General features: G+C 34.0%; 1 protein-coding gene across 3 annotated transcripts in view; it reads left to right on the top strand.

The window, feature by feature from the left end:
- The first annotated feature begins 15,794 nt into the window (after window positions 1–15,794).
- Window positions 15,795–24,486, top strand: part of GABRA1 (gamma-aminobutyric acid type A receptor subunit alpha1) — a 52,803-nt gene continuing 44,111 nt past the window's right edge. Inside the window, exons 1-3 of one of the 3 annotated variants that reach the window (XM_039876242.1) lie at window positions 15,795–16,116; window positions 18,413–18,500; window positions 21,803–21,915. In XM_039876242.1, the coding sequence (XP_039732176.1) occupies window positions 18,427–18,500; window positions 21,803–21,915 (187 nt within the window). In that variant the 5' untranslated portion in view covers window positions 15,795–16,116; window positions 18,413–18,426. The other 2 variants (XM_039876247.1, XM_039876255.1) reach the window with 2 other exon arrangements.

A 24,486-nucleotide genomic window follows, 5' to 3' on the forward strand; every position in this document is an offset into this window, starting at 1 on the left:
AAACAATGTCTCAAGATTGTTAACTACTGGAACTCCAGCCATCCACACATAACAACCAAGCAGAAAAGTCAAACAGGAAGTGGCTACATGGGATCCCTTTACACTTAGGTAGAGCCTTCTCTAAAGAACTCTTCTCACAGCACAATCCAAAATTTGACTTTCATGTCATTGGCTTCCTCGATAAAATATAGGCTGAGAAATATATATATTTATATATATCTGGTTATAATATACATATTAACATGATTATACTCCATCCCCAAACAGAACTAAACAGGGTTCCGTTACTAAGAAAGAAATAATATGGATAAATAAGTTCTGCTAGAGGTTTTTCAAACTATGAAATACTCATTTCATAAAACATTAGCATTTCTAGAAACATGCATTCTTTGTAATACATTTTGGGAAACAGTGGTCTAGATAATTTCTTTTAGATATTTTTTCCCAGTGTAACAACATGTCATTGATTACTAATTACTCAAGGACTGAATTTCGCATCTCCTTGGTTTTGATATTAGATCAAAACCTACCTTTTGGTTCAGGTAGTTTTTGTGTTTCCATTCCTTTGACTTTGTGCATTTATGAAGCATTTTCTCTAGGATAACAATCCTTCCTCTTTAGCGATACTTTCCAGAAACTCATCATTTTTCTTCCAAAGGACAAACTCCCAGAAGCACCTGGAATAAAGCATGGGTCAGCTATATTCGCATGCTGGATGATCGATTTAGGCACTTCTGCCCATCTTATTGTATAGACATTGTACATCTGTTGTCTGCTATGGCATAAACTGGAAGAAAAAAAATGTTATGTGTTGTATTTCAGCTGCTGTATATAGCCAGGCTTTGCAAACAATGCAGACAAAAACCACCAATCATTTTGTCTCATGACTGAACCTAACAATCTCTGTTAGGATACTACAATTCTCTATCAACTGATGACAAAGCTGTCTGCTTATAAGGGAAGGAACATCTGCAGCGTAAAGAAGATGCTGCACTAGAATAAAGGCTGCATATTCTGCAAAGATCCTGGCTCTGGAGCCAGATAATTCCAAGGATCAAATCCTGGCTCAGGCATAGGCTAGATGGAAAATCTCAGGCAAAGAACTTCATCTCTCTGAGACTTTATTTCTACCTCTGAAAGGAGCATCAAAGCATTTTGCAGATAATTTGGAAGTTTAGAAAAAGTATGTAAAGCACTGAGCATAGTTCTCGGCTCATGAGTCTCTCTATAATTTGTCATCTTGTCTTCTTTTTCCTCCTCCAGGTCCTCATCCTTTTCCTTATCCTTATATTGTTATTTCAGTTATAGGAGAAGTATTATTAGTGTTTTAGTAGTAATAGTAGTAGTTAATTACAAACATACTAGTACTGTTCTCTAAAAGTTTCTAGGTAAAGGCATTTTTTTCTCATTTTTTTTCTAGAAATCCGTACACCTGCATTCTACAGTGCAAATATATTCCTTATTTTCAGAATACTCATGGCATCAAAAAACTTTGTGACTTTGTGTCTTTTTAAAACTACTCCATATGACTGCCTATAATAATTTCCAACATAATCTGGGTCCTGTATAAATTTCTAAATTTATCCAGTATCACTTTCCCTCTCACTCTTTATGTTCTAGCAACATTGCTTTTATTTCTTTTGCTCAAGCCTCAGTGTCTCCACTCGTTCATTCGTATCCTCTCTCTCTCTTTTCCTGTCCTTCTCTCTGCTTTTCTCTCCTTCCTTTTCACTCTCTCTCTCTCTCCCTCTCCTTCTCCTTTTCCCTGTCCTTCAGAGATGTTCTTTTCCCAAAACTACACAGCAGACCTCATACCATACGTTATCACCTTAGGAACGTCTTACCTGACCATTTTAATTAAAGAAGCTATCTCTGACTACGTTATTCTTTTCATTTCATTTTATAATATTCATAACCACCTGAGATTTAAAAATGGATGTATCCACCTATTTATATTTGTCTCTGCTCAAAAGCAAGAAGGGGGAAAACTGTCAGTCCTAGTACTACATTCCTGGTACCTAGAATAATACCTGCCAAGCAGAAGGTGCTCAATATATGAATAAAGGAATTGATGCTAAGTAAACTTTTATTGAACAAGAAGGAAGGGAATCACTAGGGTACCTCTCTAGAGTTCTTTTATATGCTGTATCCTTTTCTCTATGTTCTGTCAAAAACTATGAAGTGTCTAACACTTTACCCTACTTGCAACCTAACAATTTATTCTGCCGCAGTTTCATGGATGCTGGCAGACATAAGACTCCCGTGTCAAACACAAAGGGCTTTATTATTCTAGGCACAATGAGCAGCATGAGTGTCATGTTTGCGTCAGTGCTCCATACCCCAATTTCCACAGGGCAACATTCAGAGGGCCAGATGACATCTATGTATGGAGTGGGGTATCACAGGAGAGGAGCCTGAACTAAGGAAACTCACATCTCTTATTATGAGAAGCATGCCCACCCTTTGCTCCAGAGGGAAATGCTATCTCTACCTTCCAAGGCTGTAAGAAACCTGCTCTTTCTCTGAAGAGAGACACTCTCTCTATCTTCTAAGGCTGTTTACTACAGAAACATACTTGAAAAAATAACCTGGAATAAAGCAACCATTGTCTTTGGTGATAAAATGGGCAAAAATGCTAGAAAACAACAGTGAATTGTTTCCCAATAAGTCCTTCTAACTCCTACTCACACTTCACCTCAATGTCTAATTTGCTCTTCTAGATTCTACCTTATATAAGACTCGTTCGATCCACGTCTTTACACTGAGTGCTCCTGGCTCTCAGGGACCTTACAATCTGATATTAGTGAGTAAGGAAACCCTGGTTTTCCAGCTCTAAAACCAGTACTCCCAACTCCAGCCATTCTAATGAGCACAACCTCCTAAAGAGTTGCAGCGGCTGCCCCTGTTCCTCAGGGTTATCTCCCTAAGGACAGCAGATAAGAGGCAGCCAAGTAACACTCTCCAGTGAGACTGGAGGTCTGGGTGTCCTTGGGAGCACTCAGAAATATTAAACTCAGCAGGAGAAGTTGAAGCATTCTTGCACTGAGAATAATTCCCTCATGTGAATCATTATTATTGGTATTGGTAATAATCAGAATATCCCTAATCAGCATGGCTCCACTACTCTGGAGTTAGAAATGTGCCTGTCATAGCTTGGAATGCAATGTCTGTATTTGTAGGGCTAGGATTAGTGGAGGGAAGTTTTTAGTCTAGTAGAAGCCCAGGCACCAATACTTGAGCTGTCGAGTTTTTGAAAATGTTCAGTAAGGTCTTTGGCTTTATGCATTGGGATATATGGGATGATACAGAAAAATAATTTTCTTGCTTAATTATTTCATAAGAGATATAGCCTTCAGTATTCAAAAAGAAATGGAGAAGGGGATGGGGACATACTCAATTTGCAAAATGCGACATTAATGTATCTTTACCTATTCATAGTTATGGAGCCAAGAACTGTGCATTCTGACTGATGTAACATCAGTGTTCCTATGACCTGAGTCTTTCTAAACCTTTATGACTATAGAGTATAGTCTTTAAGATAGGACTATTTAAAGCCTACAATGATTTCTCATGCATTGGCATCACTTCTAGGAATCTTGAATTCATCTACTAGATCCTCAATTGTACAGTGCATTCAGAGAGATGTGTGTTCCTTATGTGTGGCATTTACATGACTATTTTGTAAATTCTCAAGTGATAGTAATATAGTGGCATTCCTTAAATAAAAATGTTTTTATATCAGTGTCATCAGTAATGGTACCTACAGTGAAATCTCCTTTGGATTATTGATTTCTAACCTCACTGTGAGGAAGAAATATCATTTATTACAAAGTGATAATAATAAGAATAGAAATAATATCAATACATTTTTTAAAATGTTACTTAAGCACACTGTGTTAAGCACTTTATCTAATTTAGGCTTCATAAGAAGTGGCTCTTATTCCTCATTTCCAGGTGAATAATTAGAGATATAGAAAGGTGGAGTAACTTGTCTCACCTCAGTAATTAGTTGAGCTAGGACAGAACCCCCATTTCCCTGAAGCTGTGCTGCTGTACCTCCATATGGAAGTTTCACTGAGTTTGTTTTGAGCAAAACCTCTGCCATCTTTATGCCCATCCAATACTGGACATTCAGCCCCTACTTCCAACCTCTACTCTCACTTGATCTCAAGAGAAGAGAAATTCGCCTCTTTATATCCAGTCTGAGACTGATGCATGCCATATACTTCATTGAACTATACTCTATGACTACTAAGTTAATCTTCACTTACCTAGTCCTCTAAAATGCAAACCTATTTAAGCTAAGTGAGAAAGAAGAATGCTAACCTCATCAACCAGAGCTCAATAGTGAAATGTAACGATCAGAGTTTTCAACTTGGAAGGGCTTCAATAAAATCCTGCAGATCTTTTTATCAAAGATTGATCCTGATCTTTTCATCCTTTAGACAGAAAGCTGTGCTTTCATCCCACAGAAAATAGATGTCCAAAATGCAATGTATAGTCATATATGGAAGAATTGTTGTCTTTCTTTGTGCAAAGATGCAAATTATACTTTTCTCTTGACCAGGAAGTTAACTGTTTTTGTTTTGTTTTGTTTTGTTTTTTAATGCCTCCATAAACACTGAACTCATGATAGCATATTTTTTAGGGGTAAAAACAAAGAAACTTGAGACATTTAAATTTACTCTCTGTTTTAAAACTTATTCTCCTAGCTGAGGCGACAAGAGGGGTGGGTGCGGGGGGCGGGGAACCACATCAAAAACACAAGCTTCCAAGTGAGAGAAAAGATCATGCTTGAAAGGGATTTGGAACTATTTATTTAAATAACTGTTGTGAGAAACCATAAAGCAAAACTAAACATCCTTCAATAGATTAGGGGAGATTGACTTAACAATAGAGCTATGAGAATTATGTAATTAGTGAAGGGTTCCAAAGTCTATAGACAGAGAACTAGGTGAGGAACTTTGGATCCCATCAATGTGATGCTAACATACTTAAACATGTGCTCCCTAGGGTATTTAGCAGCACAAAATAAATTCTGCCTGAAACCAAAACAAAACAACAAAAAAGTGGCTATAAGTCTCCACACTGATAATACTGTTAACATGGTCATATTTATAGCATGCACCAGAGTCTTTCATACTCAACCATGTCTGTTAAGTTGATTGACAGCTTCTCTTTTTCAATCATCTGTTATTGAGTTTATAGTAAACCTATAAGCACATTATTTGGAGCAGTGCCAAAGATTCTGAACCAGGTGTCTTATTTCTGAAGGGAAGTGTTACTCTTGGATGACTATATAATTAGGAAGACAAAGAAAGTGAGTACGAGCTTCTAGCACTATGCTGCCACTTCCTCTTCAACTTCTAAGAGAAGTGAATGAAATCTCAGCAATTTTGAGAATCTATCTCTTCCTGGGTGATAATTATAATAATAAATCTGTCTCTAAACCTAAAGCCAAATTTCTGGGGTTTTAAGTGAACTCCAGTGAAACGGATTCATTCCTTCTGCATCCAGAAATCAAAATCAAATTCTTTTCTTGTTACTGTTTTATAAATTTATTTTTTACAAAAGATGTGTACAGTTGCTAAAAAAAAAATCTTACTATATGGAAAGGATAAAATAAATGTGATCTCTGTTGACAGTTTTATGTAACCAAAATGTGTACCTTTTCAGATCTATATTTTATTTTATATGTATTCTGCAAAACAGGAATCTTACTATTTAGATATTTGTTTTTTGATTCAGCAATATATTGCAAGTAAGTTCCTATGTCAATGAGTAGAGTTTATTTCATTATTAAAAAACACTACATATAATTTCATGATGTGAATATATCAAAGTTTATTCAACTATTCCCTGGTTTTTGAACTTTTAAGATCCCTTTAATTTTAGAGACATTTACAGATGACTTTACATTAAAACTCCACCTTCATATACCCTTCCCTACTTGCACTAAAATATCTATAAAGTAGATTCCTAGAAATAGAATTGTGGATTTAAATTTTGTATATATTTATCATTTGACACATACTAATAGATTTCTGCCAATTTTATTACCATCAATTTTGATGAACATTAAATAAGAACATTAAATTCTTTAAAAAGTTTTTTAAAGCTGATATCTATGACATTATATTGTTTGTAAATTTCCTTGATCACAATTACAGTTGAATATATGATCTCATGTTTCTATTAGCAGAATTTCCTTATAAATGTATCATTTCATCCTCTGTATCCGTTTTTCTGTGAGTTGTTGGTCGTTTAGTATTGATTTAGCTGATTATTTTTTTTAGATTCCTTTCTTTACCAGTAATCTATTTTTTTTTTTTTTACAGTTGGAGGTTCAAATCTAATTTTAAGGGTGTGAGTTTTTTATTGTTATTGTATTTTAATATATGATTTATAATCTTGTTCCATGTATTAAATAATAAATTACTTCACATTGATTTAGAATACTACCTTTTCGAATAAAATTTCTCATATATGCATGGATCTATCTGGGGGCTCTTGATTGTTTTTATAGCTGTGCAACTCTTTCTGGGCAGAACTACTGAGTTTACTTACTATAGTTTCTTCATGTATATTTTTACAACTGGTAGAACAATCTCTATGCCTAGATTTTTTTTCTCAAAAATTTTTTAATGTCGTTGTTCATATTTACTCCTTGAGATAAATGTTTGAATTGACCTAACCCATTCTAAAAATAATCTAAGTAGATTATTCATTACATATGTAAAAATTTTGTTATGAAATAAATTCTGAAAACTCCAAGGCAATAATATATATATAGATATGAATTCTACCAATGAGCATAAAAAATTGAAACTAGGGGCTTAAGCAGGTGTGTCCTCCGAGTGTGCTGTTAAATTTGGATTTGGATTTGAAAACTAGGCAGAAATAACTATCTCAACAAAGGATGGCTACTGAGGCCTCTTAAAATAAAGATGGCATGGACAAGTAACTACTTAATATTGCTCAGGAGCAGATTTTATTTTTTTTTAGATTTTATAAATTTTTAATTTTTCCATGATATTTGATGTGCTGAACTCTGAAGACTATACTTCTATGTTGTGTAATCAATTTGTTTCAAAAGACAAGGAATTTTAAGAACTTTAGAGTAAGAATGATATTAGGAAAGAATAATAAGAAAATTTGGGACTAAGCTTTCAAATCTTACACTTTCTCCTACTGATACCCATGTATTATAGTCCTCAAATGTTTTTTTTCTTACATTTTCCTGGTGCCTCACAAGCTCTTATCAAGAAAGGTATTAGCCCATCCTCTATTTTTTATTTTTATTTTCTTTTGCTATTAATGTATTGCTTAGAGCCAAATTATATATTGATTTTAGGAAATGAGAGGAGAGGAGATCATGTTTTGCAACATTTTTTTTCATAATTTATGGGGCCTTCCACGAGCATATAGATGGGAGATAGATGCTGCTCTGTCAGGGCTTGTATTTGTGCCCTTCTTAAGTCTCTGACAAAGGCTTTCTGAACCTTGACTGACCTTCCCCAACCATGTTCTTCCAAAGCCACAAGGCACTTCTCCTGAATTCGCTGACTTGCTTGGGAGCCTGACAAAAATTTCTCCAGGCTCTGAAATCATGATTTAAACATATGGCTGTCAGACTAACTTAGGACAGTTCAATTCCTGAAATAGCTAGTTTTCCTAGAGGTATGGAGTCTCTCAAGGTCACCCAAAGAGTAACTGTAATATTTTAAGATGGTTTACAGAGCTAATAATGAAGGATAAGAACAGAACATCAGTCTAGTTAAGCTGCTTTTCAGACACTTTCTAAATTCTGGTTTTATTCCACTTTGATGGTATAGAAAAAATATAAATATACTTTTAACTCAAATCAGTCTATTAAAGGATTTAAAACAAAACGTTTTATATGATTTTCAACTTAATAATAGTTGGCATTTGTGTTTAATTTGAATTTCAAAACATTGATATGATTCATTTGGTTTATCATGGAATGAACTTCCCTGCTAAAATACTTCTACACAAATAAATAAAAGAAAAAGCATAGTATAAAAATGGATCTCCACAAGAGTTTTCCCTGATCCTTTCTTTGTCAAGTAAAAGTTGCTTTTCAATGTCAGAATTTGCTGAAACCATAATAAATGGCTTGTCTTTCAATACTCCCTTCTGGAATTTCTGAACTGCTTCCTTCTGCAGCAATATCTACTCCAACTGCCAGAAAAGAGTACAACATAGTAAGAGCAGGTAATTTTCCTTAACCTCTTATTTATTAATTTTCATCCTATTTATTTTGTATTCCATTTAATCTGATTTCAACATTAAGCCATCCTGTATTTTCACTAAACACATACTACATTATTGGCAAAAGAGTTCAGCAGAAGTTGGATGGAGACATAATTTTTCTCCTCCTGTTGTGGGGTTATGGTTGAGTCTTGCAGTTGCTTCAGCCTTAAGCATTTTATGTCTTATGTTCTACCACCTGCTGAGTTGAATTTCTCTGAAATAATGAATTCACTTTCGTGCAAAGGCCAATGCTTTCTTGCTTTAGGCTATAACTATATGATGAAAAAAAACAAATGGTCAATTTGGTATTTGATGAATTTTGGCTGAGTGAGTTGGTTCAACTGTGAGGCCTCAACTTGATTGGTTGCCATATACAAAAACTTAATTTCAAAATCTGAAAAGCTAATAAATGTTCTAGGAAAAGTTATACGTTTTCACAGACTGTTCATTGGAAAGATTATATTAATAATAACCACAGTTATCAACTGATGAAAATGTTTTAACGTATTAACTACTTTGCAAGTATATCTCATTAATATTTTATGTAAAATAAAATTATTAATTCTCTATTACAAATAGTGAAACTGAAGTTCAGGAGAGTTAGGTGGCCAAATAGTAACTGACAGAAAAAAAAAAAAGAATTTGAAGTAATTCTACTTTCTTAAATATGTTATTCTACTTCCCTATATTAAACATTTAAAAATTTTTAATTCACGAGAACTACATTTGATTGTGAAAATATTTATAATCAGAAATATTTTCAGCAGGCTCTCATGACAGTTCTTTCTCCAGGATATAATTTATCATCTTTGCCTTATAATCACAAATTTATCGAAGCCACAAAAATCTATGCTTGGGTTCAAATCCAGACTCTTGATTTATAAGGTATGTGTCTCTGAGAAAATGTTATTCTATTTGAACCTAGTCTCTATCTGTAAACAGCATTATTGTGAGAATGCAACTGCAAGATTATGTGAAAATAAGAAGTATAATGTGTATTATAGCTATTAAATAGGAGATAATCTGTTTTATGGGAGGAGGAAGTGGTATTTTGAAGTTCATTCTCTCATCTCCTTAAATGAAATTTAAAAATGGTCTACTTAATGTTAGAATTCTAAGACTGAATGTGAGTAGTGGCAAACAGTAAGCCCACTCAATTGCTTTCAAAATCACACTTTACATCTTTCAAAAGCAATTATGAGTTGTCATCTTCATAAGCAGTTGAAGTGTAGGACAAGTAGATACATCTTCATTTGTCATCTTGATTCTTTATGTGAAGTTGGCATTGGACTATATGGTGTTGTATCTTTTTACTCATCCAGAAATATGCTTTCTGGGCCAAATCTCAAGTTCTCATGGGGGAAAGTCGACATTCTGAAGATCTGTAAGGGCTTATAGTTTCATAAATAAAATTACTCAAAAGTTATTATCATTAATCTTTAAAACTCTTCAGCTCCAACTTACCCCTGCCTAAGCTTATATATGTAATTAAAATGGAAGTTGTGAAATTTTCTCTAATAAAAATCTTGGTGAATATTAATATAACCAAAAGTGGAAATGGATTAGGTTGTGATTCTTTAGTTGTAAATTATAGTTAAAAAAACCTAATTAGTTCTATTTTCTACATTTAACACAAAGACATCAGTTACATTTGAATATATTTATAAACAACCATTATAAAAAATGCATTCACATCCACAAACTCGTTTTCATTTCATTCCAGAAAATACAATTATTGTAAACATCAAGAATTGGGAGCCATTGAACAGATGGGGCATTAGTGTCTTAATTCTTGATCCTTGTTCTAGTAAATCCTTTCGTTTTATATCCTTTCCACAAATACTACAGCCATTCAGGGCAAGATGAATGATTTTTTAAATGCTGCTTTAATGTTTGTGTCACTTTTTGTGTTTCACAATCTCAAACAAATATGTAAACGCAGCTGCCCAACAGGATAATGAGGCCACATTAAAATCCTCAAATATTCTAAACGAGGCATATCCTAATCATGCCAGAAGGTTCTGCATAAACTAAATGCAATTTCTTTGTACGAATATGCCTTTATTTTTATTATTATTTCTGATAAGTAATCTCTCTAATTCCTCAACTCAGATCTTTAATTTTTCATTCTGCATGCTGTACACCTAATAATATAGATTGAGTATCTATTAATTATGTTCACTTTAACAAAGAAACAGGTAAATAAGGATTCTAATGATTTAAAGGAGTTCACACAGGAACTGTACACACACACACACACACACACACACACACACACACACACACGCATACACTTAAAGTCTGCTGACGGAAACACATATAAATCCTGAATGCCTTAATTGAGCCACATAAATAGAGAATTTTTATGGCTTCCTCAGTCAATTCATATAGGATATAACATTTTAAAATACCTAATCTACATTAAAATGTGACATTTTAATAAATTATGTTTGCCTTCTTGCCTCCCTCCTGACTTATATTACAACTTTCAAGTTGCCAGTGATATCTATAGAGTCCAAAACCCTTCTCCAAAGTTTTGGAAATGATTGATATTTGATATTTGATATTTGAAAATAAATAATTTATTTTGACTGCCAGCATATTATCATTCCTTTTAAGTCTGAATAAATCTGCATTTCCTGCTTGGGTTGATAAGTTTGACAAATGTGAAAAGACTGAAAGAAAATTGGTGACTCTGGGTTACACATGAGTTGCTGATAACTGAAAACTGCCACAGAAGAACTGAATAGTGTTCTACTTATATAACTATTAAACACAGTCTGTCTCTCATATATATATTTTATTCCTGATAGATATTAGTTGAGTCCTTCCTAAATCTTATGGGAAAATGATGTAAAATGTACCTCTGGGGGAGTCTATCGCTGACTATAGTAGCTGTGGTTTGAACACATGTTGTGGTTACGTCTATCTTGGAGCATACTCTCTTCAAATCTTCCTGGTTTGGAATATATGTAAAATACTCTATGCCTAAGGCAGATGTAGAGAAAAGCATTATTTTCCTTGGAACACTTTAGAAATAAAAATATAGGCCTAGGATATGAGGTGATGTGGGAGCTAACTTGTTACAGTATCTTGTCTGACAACTAAGAATTTTACATTTCAGTTAAATCTTATGCAAAATATGGATAATATAATCAATATATGAGCTACATGAACATGCTGTAGAGAATGTGCTAAAATGATCAAAAAATAATGAATCCGTGTTGAGATAAAAGAGGAGGAAATTGGCATTTACAGGAGACCTATTAGGTGTTATGCAAGACTATGTGATTCACATTTGTTTTCCCATATTATGCCAAGACCACCTAACAAGGTAACATTATCTCATTTCATTTTAAAACTTCAGAAAGTGAGTTTCAGGAAAGTTCAGTAACATACCAAGGGTCACATAGCTATTAGGTGTCAGTGACTTCATATATCCAAGTATGAGCATTCACTGCGCCATGCTAACCTGGGTTCTACTTCAACAAAGATCACAGGAAAAATGACATAATCTTTGTGCTCTGTCAGAGTGGCTGGGGCAAACAATCTCAAAGTCCCTTTAGAGTGCCAACCATTTATGACTCAAACATTTTGAGAAAATTTTGATTTTGTTTTACTATACTTACCACTAGGCTGAAATGTCAAACTAGCCTTCCAGCCCAGGAAAAAGAATTTGTTCAGGTAACTCAGAGAGCAAAGCTGCCTAGGCTAAGGTACAAAAAGGACTCTGTTACTTACATCACAGATATTTCATCTTCCCAACTAAGCTATTATTTCAATACCAATTATAAAAAAAGGGCTAGCCTCTGGATGTGCTAGTATAATTCATTAATGAGACAGCCTATTATTTTATATAGGAAAATTAGAAAAGGAGGCTAATTTAGTGAGTGTAAATATTTCATATAGGAGTCCCAGTACATACATACAAATATAGATGAAATCATGTTTAATCACCTGTATGTTTATTGTTACAAATGGATGACCATGTTTCACAGTATGTTAACATTAAAATATACTTTTATCGTATATATCTGAGCCATGCAAACACATTTGAAAAGGCCATTTTATTCTAGATTTCAGCCAAAGCTTATTTGATATTTTATCATTTTTACTTTTCTCTTCTTCTCCCTTACCTCGATTTATTTTGTAAATGATAAAAAAGCCACACTGAATTAATGAGAATACTCTTACTATTTTTTCTTCTCATTTGGTTCATATTTAGTTGGAGAAAGTAAAAACATTTCTGTTGAAAAGAATCAGTACTACTTCTTCAATTAGGTCAGGGCTTCCTGCCATTTAAAATTGACAGAAAAAGCAAAATGTACCAGGCTGAAACACTAGAAATAGAGCTATTAGGCCTCCCCAGGATCCCTGGTCCTAGGTTTAACCTCAAATCCCTTCTTCTCAGAACTAGTGACTGAAGGGCCTTTGAGACTGGCCTTATACGATAGAAGGAAAACGGTAGAAACCTCTGAAATACTAAAGTAAGCCCGACACTATGTTGTAATTGGATGCACTAGATCATTAATGAACTCATCATAAGCAAATATTTTAAAAAAATATTCAGTGTAAGGTTTTATGTGATTGACATGCAGATAGTAAGGAAATAAAGTAATATAGAAGTGTGGTTAAGAGAATAAACCTTGAAGTCAGAATATCTGGGTTTGCATTCTGTCATGAACACTCACTTAGCTGTGTGACCTTGGGCAAGTCTCTTGATCTCTATAATCCATAATTTATTGAATAATTTGTACAACAGGGATATTGAGTCTATCTCTCAAAGACATATTCTGAAAATTAAACTGCATGATTTATGCAAACTGGTTAGCACATTACTTGGCACCACATAAATAATTTAAAAATATTAAACATCATAGTGATTATTATTTCAAAACTTACTTCAATCACATGCATACACACATAAAAAGAGATTTGTTCCTGGGGTGGGGCGGGGGGAGAATGCACATAATTATCTATAAGACTCAATGTAACAAGACAATATAAGTAAATTATTTCTTTGCAATTAATTTCTTATATTTTATTCCCTGGTATTATGTGCATAAATTAATACTACATTAGATGGGAAATAATAAACACTCATAATTTATAGTTACAATTGCTGTTTTGGAATCAAATTATTAATCTTTTAAACACTGACAATTTATTTATTAAATTTATCTATTGAAAACAACCATGTCTCAAAACAAATTCTATACACATCTTCTAGTAAAAACTACCTTGTGAGGACTGTATCTTAAATAGGAAATCATAGTATGGACATTTCCATTTCCTTATGTATGCTATCGTTTCAAGACAAACCCAATAGTTATTTACAAATATTTGTTTGTATTAAAATATGTGGAAATGCCACACAATTGTATCTTGTTGGATAGTCACATGACACATTTAGTCTGCAGCAAGATGTGACTGGCATTGTTCTGAGAGATAATTTTTCAATGAAAAAATATCAGTGACTGTGCTTGAAAAAACATAATCAGTAGAGTGATTTGGTTGTACATCATTAGATACAGGATATAAAGTTATTCTCAATTTGTAGAAATGAGTAAAAGGAGCTGTGATAATGTAGCCTAGAGAAAAAAAAAGATTAAAATATCACATTTTTAGGACTATCAGCCTTTGTTGAATTGAAACAAAATGATGAAATTGCATTATTCTGTCAGTAAGAAAATGTTTTCTAATTGTCAACCCAGGGGTGCAAAACCATATTAAAGTGAGTTTTATTCTCAAAACTGATCAATAAATATGTGAATTAAGAGATGCATAAATGAATGAATGAATGAATGAATGAATGTTGGGTAATGTTACATAAGGAAGCTATGACGTTCCTTCAATGGCTATCTTTAAGAATACATTAACATTTGTTGAGCTTGAACAGCATAGGCAACTATTGTCCAGAAGCTGGGGTATCATAAGATGGTCTTCAAATCTTGCTTCAAGATTTATTTCTAAAATAATTTCCCAATAGCACCTCCCTTTGAAAACTCAGAAGATAACCAAGCTGAACTCTGAATGTGGTCTTCAGTTTTATATCCCTTATCATTTCCATCACCTGTCCTAACTTTTAATAATGTGAGCTAAATGCATTACAGCACTAGGCCAAAGAACACTTGTAGAATAAAAAAGCCCATCAGTGGTATGGACTGACCATTTAGGTTTTTTCTTCCCTTGGCCAAGCTCCACCCCTATCGGTAATGTCTCCTCTGCCAGAAGTCCTCTGGGGGAAAATGATCAGGGAGCTCATCAAAGTTCAGACTTTATTTCTCAGAAGCATTACTTGGAGGCACCCCATCTTTTCAGCTCCTCCTACCTAGACCGAGCGAAAGTGCTGAAGGGACAGCTCCCTGTGCTTCAGGTCATTTCAGGGAGGATCCCAGGGAAACAGAATCCATCTCCTTTCTGCTACAAACACTCATTCACAAAATCCAAGGAGAGAGCTACAGTCGTCCTCGATTCCTTGGAAATTTAGTTAGATTGATATTGAAACACACCCTCCTTCCTTAAGTAATAATTATTCGTGGGTAGAGAGACACCGGGGAGGGTAACAAAAGAGGGCAGAGAAAGAAGGGGAAAAAAAAAAAAAGCAGAAGAGGGTTTGATATTGACTTTTTAAAAAAATTTTTGTTCATCTTCTCTCCTACCCTTCTCCCATTTTCCTAATCCCGAGAATGATGAAGTTCGAGGCAAAGGAATGATTCCGGAAATGGAGATGTGACTCTCAAACCTATAAATGATCTGGGCAATTTCTTTAAAGTTAAATACTCTTTATCCTAGGAACCCAGCACGATTCACATTTAAAGAGCCTGTGTTTTCTCCATCACGACATAAACAAACACTTGCCTCCAAAGGTTAAAAACCCGGTTCCGCGGAGCACGTTCTGGCCGTCCTCTAAGCTAGACTAAGGTGGGGTAGAAAGCGCTCACAACCTGTGAAACTGCGAAACTCTCCAAAACTGGGTGGCCAATTCCCTACTGGCCAGAACTCTCCTCTGTCAGTCCTCATCATTCGTGACTGCAAGACACGGGAACTCAGACATGTGTGTGGGAGTGCGTGTGAGGGAGGCAGGCGAGAGAGCGCAATCTCCACATGTGTAACCCTGCATTTCCCCTATTTCACAGCTTGCATTCATTCATATGCATGCAGAGGTTAAATATTTGATCAAAGATGGAATAGTTACACTGATCAGTCTTATTTTTAATGGGCACACCTTAAAATAGTGTGCTCATAAATTGAAAGTGTGAAAAAAATTCTGAGTGTAGGTCCTAGGTCTCTAACCTTTTCTATCCTTCCTTCCCCCATTCGTACTCATCTCAAAAAAGGGAAGCTTGCAGCAGATTGTAGAAGGATTTGAGTCTGCAGCTAGAGAGAAGGGGATTAGGGCCAGAGCGGTGCAAGTTAAATTGTGCTGCATATAAAAAATGGGCGGATTGGTCTCCAGATCCAGAGGCTGGTACCACCTTCCTTTCTAAAATAAAATCTCTCTGGCATGAAGTCACCGCCTATTTCACATCCGGTTTGCCCTGGGACGTATTACTACTGTCCTGGTAAAGAGAAATCTTTTGTTGTATAGCTGCAGATTGGATATTGGGAAGCAAATTTGGGTGTGAAATCTTCAGCAAAGGAGCACGCAGAGTCCATGATGGCACAGACCGAGTGAGTGAGAGGCAGAGCGAGGACGCCCCTCCGCTCCCGGCGCGCCCGGACTCGCGGACTCGCGGACTCGCGGACTCGCGGACTCGCGCTGGCTCCGAGCTCTCCACGATTTTCTCTCGCAGACTTTTCCCGGGTCTTAAGCGATCCTGTGCCCAGAGGGGGCCGAAGGTAAGTGCGGCTTCGGACCGCAACATAGAGCTTTCGATGTGCCTTTTCCTAGCTGGAGAGACAGGAATGCCATAGAAACAGGAGAAAGAGGGACTAGGACAAGAGCCTGATCCCATAGCAGGTAGAAACAACGAATGTTTTTCTTTCAGGCTGAAAACCGCAGCGATATAGGAGCATTATTATTATTTTTTTTTCTTCTGCCTCTCCTTTTCTTTACCCCTTTCTTAGGCAGATTTGAAATTTATTCCGCGGGGTGGGTGGTGACCTGTTGTTTTAGTCTTTCCCCCACCCCCAAGAGGGAGCTGGGATGAGGTGGGGAGGGGCGTTGGTGGGCATCGTCTAAAGTTAAGAACACTGGGACAGAAAAACCTGTCTCAATGGTCCATCCTAGGAAAGACACTCTCATTCTGGCTGCAAAAATGCCTTACTTTTCCTTTCCAGTGGACGCTGGAAATGCTGAAATGCTCTCTGGTGTAGGGGTCTCTCATATTTTGAAGATGAAAAACTCAATTTATCATTTGATATGGATGGCATGGGATATGGGCGTTTGGCGTGTGTGTGTTTGCTGGGGAAGGCGGAAAGGGGTAAGGAGGCAGCATAGCGTTTCTTTTAAACTATTATGTTTGTATTTGCAAGAAACTTTCTTACTCAACAACTCAAGTGCCATGATAGGTTTGTTTTTCTCTTTTTAAAATGTCAGAGGAGCACAAACAGCTATAGTACCTTGCCTTGAGGTTTTGTTTTGTTCCATTTACCCCTTCACCAATTACCTTTTTAAAATAAAAACCAACAAATATTAACAGGATAAGTTGTTTTTCCTTCATAGCAGATGTCAAAGATTAATAAAAGGATGAATTATAATTATGCAATTTAGATGCAATATTTAAACATAATATTTATTTAATATTTCTTGTCATATGCAACTCATCTATGTCAGAACCAGACACTAAACTAAGTAAAAACTATAAAGCTCATACTTCTGATCTCTAGATCTAGACCATTTCACTCTAAACACATTATGTTTCACTGCTTACATGCCTGTTTTAATGGTTTTAACTGATATAAATGATCCCAGAGAATGTAGAAAGCATTTGTGCACATGTATTTAAAGGAATACCACATTAAACTATAGAGTTCCTAATGAAAAATATGCTTTAAGAGACTTGCTATCCATTAATCACTAAACCTACTGAGGAGTACAGATTCTGAGAAGTGCTAACAAATACCTTGAATATTTCTCAGATTATGACTGCAATGAATTATAGCACATTAAATAAAGTATTACCATATCTGCTCTTTAACCAGGCAGTGCACTGGTTTTTAAGAAATCGACTCCATAAATCGGTTATAATTTAAAAAATTCTCTAAGCTTTCTATACTCCATTTCTCTAGCATCCCACTACCAAGTATAAATTCCACAATCAGATGGTGATTGATTACACATAACTGAAGAGGGAAAAAAGAGTCCCTTATTCATGCAAAGCAAAGCACTCCAGCTTCCATCTGTTTGAGATGAAACATTTTCTAGCAGCAACCTGGCAGAATTCAAGAGGGCTTAAAAGATATGTGTGGGCATGTTTGTGTGCATTGATGTGAGTGTGGTTATGTGTGTGTGAGAGAGATCAGCACATGGCTTGACTATAAAGTGTGTCCTTTAGCCTCAAAGAAGCATTAGTGAGCATATTTAATAAGGCAATCACAGGCAGAAAATATAAGCACGACTTTGACATTCAACAGTGTGTTTCCTATGTTTTTTTTAAAGATAGGTACAGTTGCTTCTGAAACCAAGGTGCATCCAGAATGCAAAGATGAAGTCAGTCATCAAAGCATATTAACCTACTCCATCCCAGCCCCCAAACATGCTCTCTCTGTTACAGACACCAGCTTTAAAAATTTCAATGCACAGCTCAGTTGCGGGAACTCAAATCAGAAAGGTCAAATTTTTCAGATGATAAAAAGGAGAGTAATGCAAACTGTATTGGAAATATAAAGCCTAGAGGAAAAACAAAAACAACTCACAGTTTTTATGTTGAGTAATATTGTCACCTGAAAGCTTTTCAACTTGTATTCTTTTACAGGAGAAATTAAGACACTGGTATATTTCTGAATGGAGAAATGGAATGGAAAGTGGAGAATGGATGGTCCAGGTTCCCATTGCTTCCAATGAGGTGTCATATCCCAGTGAGGTCATTTCCTGACTTCAAAGCATTCATCTGAACTGCCTCAGTCAGCCCTAGTGGTTATAACCTGATGTTTCTTACAAGAGACATTGATCTCTACTTGTTCTACTTTTCAGCCGCACAAGCCGCGATGAAGAAAAGCCTCGGTCTCTCTGACTATCTTTGGGCCTGGACCCTCCTTCTGAGCACACTGACTGGAAGAAGGTGGGGATACTTTATTTTAAATCTGCATGAGAATTTCTGTAACTTTTCATTTATTCTTTCAGGGGGAAGAAAATTGTCCTTGGATGAATTCATGACTAAGGGAATTCAAAAAACTTAACTGCAATAAAATTCCAGCTAAGAATAAAGAAGAGCAGCATGAGAAAATAATGATTTTATTTGTATCTTAGTTAGGATATACTTAACATACTTTTGTTGAGGAATGTATTAATTCAACATTTAAGTCTTAAATTTGAACTTTTCACTGTTCAGTTGTAACTGAACAAAACCTGCGGTTTCTTAATTCACAGAAGAGTTACCCCAATTAATGTCTGCATATTATGTGACTTGATTTTTTAACGGCCATTTTTAGCCAATTGTAAAACCATAGAATAACTTGCGACTGTATGAAAGTGAAAAGTTTAATATCTGTAATGAGAGTCTTAAGTCTATAAATGCATTGTTTTAAAAACATTATATAAATAATGTGGGTAAAATATGGCAGAAATATTTAAGAATATTAGATAAAATTGAACTTCTTTATTTAAGTATAACTACTACAGATACAAGTTATGGGAAAAATTTGAAAACATGCTTAACCGTATTCAAAATATTTGCTAATGATCCAATCAAGCATATAAATATATTATAGAAGCAACAATATAAATGACCAAATATTCCAGATTCTTATTTATCTGCTTTTATATTTTTTTGTGTAGTCTACTCCTGTGGTCCACAAGAAAGTCTTAGACATATTATACATACCTAAGATTCTTCAAAATGTAATGGAAAGTGAACCTTTATGAGTTAAGGCAGAGAGATGGAATAGTATGGGAAGGTATGAATTTAGGAGGACTTTTTAAATTGAGATGTTGTCTATTTTTATTTTTTTGCTATTGTTTGTGGTAAATAATGACTATCAGATGAACAGGAAATGCTTTATTGCCAGATACTCTTAATCTAAGGGCTTAAATGTTCTTCACTGTTTTTGAAAAATTATATGAAGTGTTACTATTGTAATGACCTGTAGATGGAGTTAGTGCACAGTGTTTTATTATACAGTGGTTCATATGGAATCAAACCCAGGTACTGTAACTAACATTTCTCTTTAAATTATATATTTAGTTTAAGAAACATTACATTGGCATGAGTGTTTAACAGTAAATAATCTTTATCCTAGGGCTATTATCTGACAATTACAATTGGACACAGTAAATCAGAAGTAAAGATGAAGAATAACCTGATTAAAAAATCACATTAAAAAAATTACCATTTCAAATGAGATAGCAGAACTAGTTTTCTGGGGTGGGGGTGGGGATGTTTCTTGTAGAATTTGTTTTCCAATGCAAACAATCGGTGAAAATAATATTTATAAGATAAAACCTGGGGGGGCAGAGGAAGCATTTCCTGAATTTGATATAAGCTGTAGAAACAAAGGGAATGCAGGTAAAGGTAATAGATAACTACATTCTAAAAACCATATTAACTATCTAATTGTACTCTGTCATGTCACTGCACCTCATCTTCTCCCCATTCTTATTTTATTGCTTTCTTCCTTGAACTACTCCACCATGCCCTCCTCACAACTTAAGGTGTGCTAACATTTCTTTTCTATCTTCATCAAAATGACCTTCCAATATCCTTGAATGATGCATGCATGGCAGTTGGTTCTGCGAACAGTTTTTACAAATAATTGCATTCAGAAAACTGTTTTTGCTTTACTGTTATCATCTACTAATGAGACATCCTAGAAGACACAGAGCTCACTGAAAATGTTTTTAAAAACTAGTAAGATGTTTAATTTTTCCCAAGGAGAGTAAACCCTCAATCTGCATGGTATTGGTATTTAATTTAGGAGGATGAAAAATTGTTTAATAGAGACATATTTAATATATTTAATATTGTGGAAAGCTTTTAGTTGTAAGTTTATTAAATTAAAATTTATCAGAAAAAAATGTCCAATACATTTTGCTGATATAAAAGTAATTACCTAAATAATGATACTTTGATTATATTTCTTGCTCCTGTCAAATAGGTGAATCCTGTTTTCAAATGTTACTATTTTTCTTAAATTGAGCAGTAATATAAATACACAAGAGTAAAGCCAAAGCATACAAAATAGAAAGTATGAAAGTGATATTTTGTGGCAATTTCTTAGTTTATACTCTACATTCATTTTTTTTACTCAAGGTCAGAGCTATCATTGAAATATATCAGTGAGTGTGATCCAACCTTAAATAGAAAACTCTTCTCTCACAGGATTTCGGAGGTGTCATCCTAATCATTACATAAAATATGATTCAAGGAACAGGGATAATAATGTGATTGATGTAAGAAATACACACTATTTAAACTGTAGTCACTATGTGGTTAAAACTCAAAGACTAGTAATGTTAAGACATAAAAAAACTATACCTTCAACTAGAAAGATTTAAGGAGAAACAATTACTCCAATATAGAAGAATGGAAATAAAGTTTTAGACTAAAATTTGAAGAGAATGGGGTTCTAGTTCAAGTTCTGCTTACAAATAGCTGTGTTTTCTTAAACAAAGCACTAATACTATACTAGAATTTAATAAGTCATGAATTAATAGTATTACACCATATCTTCTTCAAGGTACTTTTTTTACTTCCAAGACCAGAAATGACAAAAATTCAATTAACTAGAGATTTGAATGGACAAATTATAAAATACAAAAATAGGTTCATAAACCTTAAAGTGAATGAAAACTGTATACTGATGTAAAAATTATTCTAAGAAACAAGTTTCACCTATTTTTCTCATCTTAATATATTGAAAAAATGTCAAAAAAAGCAAAAAACAGACAGACAGATAAATAGTAGGTGAAATTTTAGGTTTATGCTACAAGTTAAAGCAAATGAAAATAAAACTTTTAATTATTTTGGTAGCCCATAAATACATACATTACTTTTTTATTTGAGAAGAAGTTTCCAAGATTTTTTTTCCAGCATGCATTAACATTCTTGTTTGACCAGAGGGAAAAAATGCATCATAGCATTGTGTACATGCTGAGAATTAAAATGTAAAGAGATAGAACTCATTTCTTGTAATTTTCCTTCCATAGTTAAAAATATTAGAATAAAGAGGTTGTCATTTATGAGAACAAGTATGAGAAAATGGAAGGAATTAAAATATGACTTTTTTTTTACTTTACTAAAGGAATTTTCAAATTAAGATTCAATAGAAAGGAAGTTAGGAAAATCTGGGGACAGCTTTATCTGAAAAACAGGTTTTTAGTAGAAACGAATAATTTAGATATCACCTCCCTTTATGCTTTTTTCAGCTATGGACAACCCTCATTACAAGATGAACTTAAAGACAACACCACTGTCTTCACCAGGATTTTGGACCGACTCCTAGATGGTTATGACAATCGCCTGAGACCAGGATTGGGAGGTGGGTCACGTGGTTATTATTTTTTATTTTAGAGAACAATTTTAAACACTTCCCATTAAAGCCTGGATTTCCCTCTAAATGGTAAAGGAATAAGAATGACAGAATGTAGTTTAATGACTAATTCTATTTTTAATAGATTGCTCAATGTTCATTCAATTTACTATGGTAGTTCCATGAACATATCCATATGTAGTAAAAGGCAAATACAAATTTTCTCATAATGACATGAAAGATATGTTGCTTTAATTTAACAGAAGGAAAATGGGGATTATATTCTCCTTCCCTTTCAGTCCAAAGATTGCATTTACTTCATTCAGCATTGCTATAGCTGCACTGAATTCAAGTAGAATATTTCTGAATCTATTGTTCTAAACATTTATTTTGGAATACGATTTACTAATCCACTATTTTTCATTAGATTACCACCACCTCTGGGTTAAAAGGTGAATGAGGTAGATAGTTGTATTTTTTAACCATGCATTTGAACTTAACCCATTATTTTCTGTGGTAAAAATATACTGGTATAGTTAATAGGTTATACTAATAAATTTTAATTATAACCAATTATGATTATTATTTATACTAATAAATTTTTGCTTAGGAAGAAGATTACACAGAACATAATATTTATAACAATAAGAGTAAAGTGTTGGACATTACAAACTTACTTGAATAACTCCTGAGTAAGATAATCAACCTATCTTATTTAGTTAAACAAAGACTAATGAAACTAAAAAAAATTATATTGATCTCAAGAGTAAAACAAGTGAAGCAAGGAAATAAATTATCATTCAAAGTCATATAGGAAACCAAGGTTAGAATCTAGGATTCCCAACTAAAATTTGTGCTGCATCTTCTCTAAAGCATTTGTAGAAAATATTTAATAACAATCTTTAAATTACAATTAAATGGCAATATTTTAAAAGTTGTCTCTTCTTCATTTAGACAGCAAAGATACACAAATAAGCAGGTTAAGAATTTAGAATTTTATTTTAAAACTGAACAGTAGCATGGGTTTAGAGTTCAGTTTTTGAAATACTTTAGGTAGTAATTGCATGGATATGGTCTGTTTTGAGGCTGTCTCAGAGGTTTAAGGAGAACTGCTTTGTCAAAGACATGACTCGAATATATGTCAAAGGTCTTACCAGGTGTTCTTTCTTATCAATTGCAAACATTCATTCTAGGACATGCTATATAATTTCCTTGTTTTATATTCCACTTAGTTTTCCTTTACTACGTTCTCAGAAAAAGTCTTAAGATATAAAATGTACTGGTCACAAAAGGGAGTGCATAATTGTGTATGTGATGTGTTAATATAATTCCTGTGTGTATCTAACCTTCTGAATTGGCTTCAGGAAGATTGCTCTTAATTCATAAAATGTGAAATAAAGTAGAAAGACTGCACGTAGGGGAAGAACACAGAAAAAGAAGAAACAGTAAGGATAGAGATACAACTTGCAAAAAGCAAGACTTTCTAAAATACTAATGGCATGCATCTGATATCTTTACTTATTCTCCATCCTCTTCTGTGATATCAATCCTTACAAAATCAGCAGAATTTCATAACACTTCCAGAAAACCTTTTCTTTATTCTAGTTTAAGAAATCTTAATACTTTAATATGTGAATATGAGTATCCTTTGTAAGCTCTGTGCATAGTTTTCAGTTTGTTAAAGTTAATTTACACACACACACACACACACACACACACCCTTTAATGATCAGCGGTATGGCTGTATCATTCTTCGGAGTACAAGTATGAAGACCATGACTGCTCACTTAACATATAATTATATATAATAACACTATAAAATATGTATATCATCAACTATAGTGTAAGCAGAAAGCATTTTACCTACTCATATACATATCTATGTCTTGGAGAGCCACAGAACTTGAGGATGTATAATGTAGACTAAGAATGGGTTGAAAAGCTGATTTTCAAGACTTGAGATAATGGTAGCTTTATTAACAAAAACAACTATATTAATTCATAATGTAACATTAGTATTTCGGTAGAATTTACTATTATCTATTTAAACCTCCAAAATAACTAAAATAGACATATATTTAAAGAACAGAAATAATAGTTGGCTAAATACAGTCGAGGTATATTTTTTAACTGAAATGGATAAAACATGCGGTAGAAAGAGCACATTCAAGGACTCGGGAAAATTGAAAAGAATGCATGTGCTTTAATCTTTCTAAAGATTATTTTTTTCGATGTTTATAATTCCTGGACACAGTGATTTTGAGGATATGATATTAAAACAAATTAAAAAGTAGCTCAAATATTTTAGTCTATTTCTATTTTATATATCATCCTGTAATATACAGAAATTGAATCTGATAGATATGAGTTAGTCACAGAAATGCTTCAATACTAATTTAATTTCTGTTATTTTTTTGGAGTGCATATTTTAGCTTTAAGAAATATGGGATATAATGTTATGTGTTATGTGTTTATTACGTGTATTTCCAGAGTCATTAACATTTTAAGTACATTTTAAGAGAGACATTTGAGAATATCTGTCTTTTAAAAACTACACCTTAAAATATTATAGTTTTTAGT

Source organism: Pteropus medius, unplaced genomic scaffold (assembly GCF_902729225.1).
Source record: "Pteropus medius unplaced genomic scaffold, Ma_sr-lr_union100, whole genome shotgun sequence".
In the NCBI taxonomy this organism is placed as follows: domain Eukaryota; kingdom Metazoa; phylum Chordata; class Mammalia; order Chiroptera; family Pteropodidae; genus Pteropus; species Pteropus medius.